General features: G+C 37.1%; 1 protein-coding gene across 2 annotated transcripts; it reads right to left on the bottom strand.

The window, feature by feature from the left end:
• Window positions 1-384: 384 nt before the first annotated feature.
• LOC119024746 (homeobox protein aristaless-like 4) lies at window positions 385-4,836 on the bottom strand. 2 transcript variants are annotated; one of them, XM_037107815.1, is made up of 6 exons: window positions 4,740-4,836; window positions 3,473-3,714; window positions 3,310-3,360; window positions 3,054-3,202; window positions 2,192-2,305; window positions 385-744 (listed from the first exon to the last, which is right to left on the bottom strand). In XM_037107815.1, exons 2-6 carry the CDS (start codon window positions 3,705-3,707, stop codon window positions 523-525), a joined length of 771 nt encoding a protein of 256 aa, XP_036963710.1. In that variant the 5' UTR covers window positions 3,708-3,714; window positions 4,740-4,836; the 3' UTR covers window positions 385-522. The 2 variants fall into 2 exon arrangements, with proteins under 2 accessions (XP_036963710.1, XP_036963711.1); XM_037107816.1 differs by lacking the exon at window positions 4,740-4,836 and having other exon boundaries at window positions 3,473-3,791.
• Between the last annotated feature and the right edge of the window lie 2,806 nt (window positions 4,837-7,642).

The following is a 7,642-nucleotide window of genomic DNA, read 5'->3' as shown; positions in this document are numbered from 1 at the left end:
ATCCTTTATTGCAAAGGAAGCCAGTCTAATGCATATGGTACAGTAGCCAGCTGATTTTGAATGTCAACTTTATTGGTAAAGGAAAAATAATGTTCAGCTGTAATAGGGGCACTATGTAGTTTTGGAGAGGAAATTCAAACTCAAACATTTTTTTTTCTGAGTAAACAAGCTGTTCTCAGAGGCTAATAAGGTCCCCAGAACACTGTTTGAAGCCAAAGAGGTGGCAGGGTCCGCCACATATAAACAAAATAATACATTATGAGATTGTGTTGTCCTTTAAGGTCAGTGTGTTTACTCAGTTTATCCAGCCATGAAGACAAAGAGAGGTTGTTTATTCAGTTTGTTCCGGCATAGAAATAAAAAAAAAAAAAAATCAGTCAGTGAAGATTTTTTCTTATTAAAATGTCTTCCCCAGAACTACATAGCAGTTCTTACACCTTAAACCTTTAAAATAACATAAAAAATTGCATATCGAACATGTTACAAAAAATAATTTAAACTTTCATTACAGATTACAGTAACTCAGTGTGATCCCCCATTTCTACCCTCATTTGTAAGAACACTGAAGGTGCTACTGTATCTGTCCATCCGCAGAGAATCAAAATACAGTGCGGTGTGATCCAAATGCGTGTCGCTCAGCAAGGTGGGTGTTGATGCAGCTCTGACAAAGCGCCTGGATCGGAGGGGTTCAGGTAAACAGCACGGCAGCCAGCACGCTGCCTGCAGCTGGGGCTTCTGTAAGAGCTGCGAGAGTGCAGACACTGATGAGAAGTTATCTCAAAGAAACAACAAAGCAGTTACTCAGTTAATCTGTGATGACTGTACAGTCGGATCACCTTTAGATGACCTTTAGATTAGATACTGCTTCAGTCACTTCTCCAGAATCAATTTGTGTTTTTGTATTTGTAATAAAACTGATGATGTATCTTATTATAAGTGTCACATATCTTACATTATTCTAGTCATTCTTTTACATGCATGTATGATTTTGTACACTACGTGTGGATTACAACTGTTTCCAACAATTATTGCTTTTTTTTTGCTGTAATATATGGATTATATATATCAATTATTGCTGTTTTAAATTTGCTTCAATTACACTACATTTTATTGTATCATACTGTTTAAAATGCTTTTTAAGATGTCACTTCTTTTCTTTCTTGCTTGCAATTCACTTTGTGCTGCACTTAAGCTATAATGGTTTATCATGTTAACTACAGATATAGACAGCTATCCCATTTTAGTTATTTCAGATTTAAGTGTCACATTCAATACTGTTGATCACATTTTCCCCTCAATTGCTTGAAGACTTAGGTAGGTCTCAAAGGCACTGCTTTAATCCTACAAGGCGAAGTTGCTCCTTGTGGTGCCCCTCAGGGCTCTACTCTTGGCCCCCTTCTGTTTTTTAATATGTATATATGCTTTGTCTTTCCCAGGTGTTTATGTATTGTACCATTGTTATGTGGACAACACCCAGCTATACATGGCCTTAAAACCCCTCTGATCCAAGCAGCCTGGCTGAAATCGCATCCTGTTCCAAAGCTTCTAACGATAATTCAGAGGTCATTCTTATTCAGCTCTCCAGATTTCACCAGGTCTCTTTGAGTTATCTTGGCAGCCAAGCCAAGCCTCGCCACTCTGACACCCCAATTTTAAAACTGTATTGATTTTTTTTTAAGGCCATACTCCCAAAGATATTTCAGATTTAATAACCTGGTGTATACCTTCACACCCACTGATTTTTGCAGATGGAACTTTGCTGTTTACTCAGTTCACACTGAGTGACCAAGGGTGATCAGGCTTTTGCCATCAGACGGCCTACACTTTGGAACTCTCTGCCTGCTGAACTGAAACAGAAGTCTCTAGCTTCTTTTAAATCTCTCTTTAAATCCTTTGAAATCTCTGATACTTAATTATTCATAAAGTTTTTATTCTATGTTTGTATTTGATCTCATTCATTTTATTGTTTATATTTCCTCCATATAGAATTCTATATTTTAATTTTATCTGATTTGTTTGGTTACATTCTGTCTAATTATCTTTTCTTTTGTAAAGCACTTATTGCACTTAAGTTTGTGTGATAAATAGATAAAGTCTTATAAAAATAATGGAGATGGACAAAAAATATGGTGCACTGAAACCAATTATTCTCATATCATATGTGCTATTTACATCATAAGGCTTGTATTACCTCATAATAAAGCAGAGGATGACTGGCAGACTGTACGTGCTGTTTAGTCACCACTTCTATTTCCTTCAGTGTCTCAGTCTTCCTCCATTTAGCTCTGCGGTTCTGGAACCAAATCTAAAGTGCAGAGAAGACATGTTAAAAAAAAAAAAAAGAAGTAAAATGAATGTATCTAGAATAACATAAACTCACAGCGTGGTCATAAACACATGTGTATTGAAAAGCCTGTTTTGTTATCACTTCCCTTTGAGGCCAAATGCCCCTTCACTCTAAAAATCACTGGGTTAAAAATTCACCCGGTTTGATCAATACAGCACTGACACAACCAGTAGTAGTGTTAGTGCTTTATGTTTTTTAAATCTTACAGTTGGTTATTTATACGAACTAGATACGGTGGTTCTGGGTAAGGTTTTACTGCATCAGTGTATTGATCTAAATTGGGTCCATATTTGCCCAGTCATCTCCAGTGTGCACAATTAATCAATGCTTTTAGTGCACACTATTACGTGTCTTTTATCATTTGGGAGATAATGTCCTATGCGAGCAACTGTCCAAAGACCAATACTATTGTTCCACTGATGATTATTTAGTATAATCAGTCTAACACTCAATGAACTGTTGGTTAGCCCAGTTTGTCTTATTGACTCCTTTTATATCAGCAATAAATCAGGTGCAAGAAAAGGCTTTGTGCGGTCATGTTTGGAATTTTATCAGAGCGATGTCACAAATGTTAATATTGCATCATTTCAACATGCTGAATATACATATATAATAAAAAAAACACACTTTAAAGACAGTAAAAATCAAACAAATACACTTAAATGAGCAGTTGGTAATGAGAAATGATGAGCTGTGAGCGTCCTACCTGTATTCTGCCCTCAGTGAGGTGCAGGCTAGAGGCTAACTGGTCTCTGGTGGTGATGTCTGGGTAGTGGCTCTGCTGGAAGACTTTCTCCAGCTCCTGCACTTGGAACGGTGTGAACGTGACCCTCGTTTGCCTCTTTTTCCTCTGACCTGCCAACAAATTATTGTCACTCACGTCTTCCTCATCAACACCATTGAAACGTCCACTTAAACATGCGGCTGTCACAGTTTCTCATTCAAAAAAGCAATATACTCACTTAAGCAGTTTGTGGTGGCCTTTGGAGACTCTAGTCTGAGTTTGGGAGATTCTGTTGGAAAAAACAAAATTGAACATTAGCAGAAATATTATTTGTAATCATATTTTGATGATGAAAGCCTCTTTTGTGCCAGTTTATATACAAGAGTAATAAAAAACCATACCTGCAGATGAGAGCTGGTCAGATATTCTGGTGTTCTCCTTGATAACAGACCATTCACGATGAACCCCTCTCTCTTTTCTGACACATGTGGGCTCCCTCAGTATCTCTTCTATCGAATGGGACAGTTTCTTGCACGGCTGAGATTCCCTTTCCTTGTCCATGCAGGACTCTTTCTCTGTATTTCCTCTATTCCACATTTCAAGCAGTTTAACCCCTGCCATATGATCCTTTGTCATCAGATGACTGCAGACACAAAATATATTTATCTGCACCGGTGTCAGAATAAGAAAACTCTTCTTCTAGTCACTGGCATGTGTGTTGCACTCTCTGTTCCACAAGGTGACAAAGGTAAGGTTGCCTCCCCCCCCTCCTGTCAGCCTCTGTTTGACCTGTATCACATGGTCATTATTAGGGAGGAGCGTCTGGCAGTGTCTCAATACTTCGAGGAAGACTCTGCAATCAACATCCACTGATGTCAAAGTTTCCCCAGGTACCTTTTTTATCCATAGCATTCTCATTGTAAATGTGTACCTGACGACATTATTATATGCTCTTATCACACAGCCATTAATAGAGCTGAGCTCTGCTGTAACCGGCATGAAAACAAATACTTGCATTGCAGGGGCCGAGCTCAGACAAAGCCCCTGTGATTATGTAGTGGGAGTACCACCTGGATATCACTCGAAGATAAAACATATTTAAATCAAAGCTCTTATGTCTTATCAACAGGTTTACAGGAGGACCTACCTTTATCACCTCGCCCTCAGAATGCTCTCTCAAACTTCAGTTCACCTCTCCACACATGATAATGAGACCACATACTGTCTGTCCTCTGAGTCTGGTGTGTCTCCATCTGTTGGTGGTGACTCATCATTGCATGTATTTTTTTTTACATTTTTTTTTTTTTGATGATTATGACAATACGATTTTAACAACATGAGGTCTTCCATGATATTAATTGACCTTTTTAATGGCCAACATTGTGTCATTTCGTAGCAGGTGTATTCTGCACTTTACTCAGAGGAGTTCCTGGTATTGCATGCTCAGGCTCACTTGAGTATCTTACTAGGAAACGGAAGACACACCGTGTACAGCAGTGCGTTCTGGGTTGGCAGTTCTGGGTGCAGCCAGCACAGGGCAAATTACAATAGATAAAAAAAAAAACAAAAAACAATCAGTCAATCTACGCACCAGGATACCATTGACACTATTAGAAACTAACAGTTACATTTAAAACAAGAAGGACCAATCATTAGATTCGCTCTTACCAGGAGCCTTAACAGATGTGACATTGTCCATATTTTTTTCTGTCCAGTCAAAACATCTGCTGTAATAAGGGTCAATAAAGTGGGTTGGGTGTGTTTTAGATAAATGAAACCAATTAATTTTAAGGGTCAACTTAAAGCAGGCAAAGACAAAGGATCTTATGTTTGTAGTTTCAACATGGTGACATGGCAATCGACCTCAAAGGCGACTGGACAAAGACCAGTGATGCCTTGATGCATTTATGGTCAAACAGTTTCAAATCCTTATCTAGCGTGTTATGTATGGCGGCCTGTAAAGCCTTTACTGCATCACGTTTTCTCCACCTAAAGGATGCCCTTGGACACTTTATCATGTTTTATCTAGCATCTGAGGTACTTTTGCATCGACACGCACCAGGCACACGGTTCCCATATTGCAAACCAACAAGACATTATTGTTAGACCTTCTTTGCCTGCTTAATGTCCTTGTCTATAAACCTGAGTGCTCCCAGTTGTAATGGAGGCTTAAAAACTGGTCCATAACCAATATAAGCCTGATGACAATGTCAGGATCATAATCACGATAAAACTTCTTCAGAGTCAAGCTGATACTCCCTATGCAGATCAAGTTGACGTGCATGTGCACCTTTAATATATTAAAGTCATACACACGCACACAAATAAGTATGGAAGACCAACCTGACCAAAATGAAACACATTAAATAAATGTAAGTATTATTTCATTCATGAAATGTGACATAAAATATTTTAGTTTGCTTGTGTTTAATTTTCCATTCAATTTTCAAATACTTTTATTCATATACTTTTTCTGCAAGATTATGAACACAAATTAATAATTGAAACACTGTATAAAAATAGATAAATAAATACATTAAATGGTAAATAATTGTGAGTGCAAAAAATAGCAGAATAAAAACCAAACAAACTAAAATATTTTAGTTTGCTTGTGTTTAATTTTCCATTCAATTTTCAAATACTTTTATTCATATACTTTTTCTGCAAGATTATGAATACAAATTAATAATTGAAACACTGTATAAAAAATAGATAAATAAATACATTAAATGGTAAATAATTGTGAACGCAAAAAATAGCAGAATAAAAACCAAAGTAAATAAAATAAAGAATAAAACAGAAATATAAATTGTGTAAATTAATTTATGCCTCCATTTATTTTTATTATTACTCTTTCTTTCTTTCTTTCTTTCTTTCTTTCTTTCTTTCTTTCTTTCTTTCTTTCTTTCTTTCTTTCTTTCTGACAGATTATTATTATTATCTATTCTCCATTCAGCAGCAATGATGCCTTTAAAAGAATGGAGGTAATAATAAAACAGATTTTCACTCAGATCCAATATGGTTTGCAACATGACAGTGAACTCTTCTATGGGTGGTGCTGTTTGCTGTTTTCTGCATCTCTGCATACACACGAGTCACAGTGAGACACAATGCGACCCACATGTGTCTCCCATGGTCTGTAAATAATCTAGTGTGCAGTTTGTGGAGTCGTGAGTGGACTGAAAAAATGGAGTCCATTCAAAAGAGCGTTAACAGTTATACAATTTGAATAAGTACATACATGTTACTTGATGCAGTGTGGTGAAAAACATAAACATACTGTGAATAAAAGTTTTGCTTTTTTTCATTCAATCAGTTAATTCTATTTATTCAAACTCAAGACTGCACTCTTATTACAATTAGAAAAAGATCACAAGATGCAGTGCAACTCTGGATCAGATTAAACTATATTCTGAGAACCAAATGTTTTTGACTCAGGCAGTTTGCATGAATGCTATTACAGTCTCCCAGGTCGCCTCTTTCAGGGCTTTTTCAGCATGCTACACTGAAGATAATAACTTCATTGTTTGTTTTTAACTTCAACCACTTTTTTGCTACCGTTTCCATTACACTTTATTATTTATATCACTGTATAGTGCCTAGTTGATAAAAAGCATTCAACATTTTTCATCTTTTGACACCATTATGGTAAGCAAACCCTTAAAAACAGATTTAATCTGATTCTCATACACAGGCGCAGAAATGTTTTTCCTGCTTGTTCTTTTGCTTTTATAAATTTGCATTTATCTTTGCTAGACATTTTGATTTTAAATTTGACCCTACTATGAAAAAAATTCCCTGTCTCTCCCTTTAATTTCCTCACGTGCAACCCATTATTCCGTAAAAGTTTTCCTGTCCGCTCAGCGACCGACTGCAGACTGCCCTTCACCCAATTTAATTACGGGAATGATCTCAGAGACACACATTTAAAAAGTACACTGGCTGTGTGTCCTAATGTGATCATGTGCCTCTGACGAAAAGAAAAAGAAAAAAACCCCTTACATGTGAATGATATGACCAGAGGAAAGAAAGATCGTTGGCTTCGCTTTGTTGATTGGACACACATTCACAATGGCACATGTCATGGTTGTCAGAGCTCTCAGCAAGCTTGAATGAGGAGATGACAACAATGTGTTCCCAGTTCAACTAACTGGCTCAAATTCATTCATGTCTACGCCTCACATTTTGCATTTTGATACTGTCTTCATGAAGCCTTTTGAAGCAATACTGCTGCCAATCCCAGGCCTTCAGTACCTGACATGTGATGGATCCTTATAGAGTATACTTCTCACAGTCACATGCACATAAAGCAGGAGACCTCATGATGTGCCAGCGCTGCTTCTCTCCGCGCTTTGCAAGTTTCATGTGAGCTCAATTTCCTTTAACTACTCTATTTGGGGGATTTTTTCAAGCTCCATCTCTGACTATTTGACAATTCAAGACAAAAGTTTCAGATATTGAAACATTCTCAAACTGTCGGAGGACATCATTAAATAACCCTATATTACATAAATACCAGGTGCCAGTTGGTTGCTGGTTGATCAACCAGTTATCTCCACACTGAAATATAT

This window comes from Acanthopagrus latus, chromosome 8 (assembly GCF_904848185.1).
Source record: "Acanthopagrus latus isolate v.2019 chromosome 8, fAcaLat1.1, whole genome shotgun sequence".
Lineage (NCBI taxonomy): Eukaryota > Metazoa > Chordata > Actinopteri > Spariformes > Sparidae > Acanthopagrus > Acanthopagrus latus.
This window is presented reverse-complemented; position numbering and strand designations above follow the sequence as displayed.

Coding starts and splice junctions, on each gene's coding strand:
- LOC119024746 (XM_037107815.1), bottom strand. CDS start 3,707: ATGACAAAGGATCATATGGCAGGGGTTAAACTGCTTGAAATGTGGAAT. Junction 3,361..3,472: donor TGACCAGCTCTCATCTGCAG/GTATGGTTTTTT, acceptor TTTTTCCAACAG/AATCTCCCAAACTCAGACTA. Junction 745..2,191: donor ATCCTCTGCTTTATTATGAG/GTAATACAAGCC, acceptor GCACTCTCGCAG/CTCTTACAGAAGCCCCAGCT.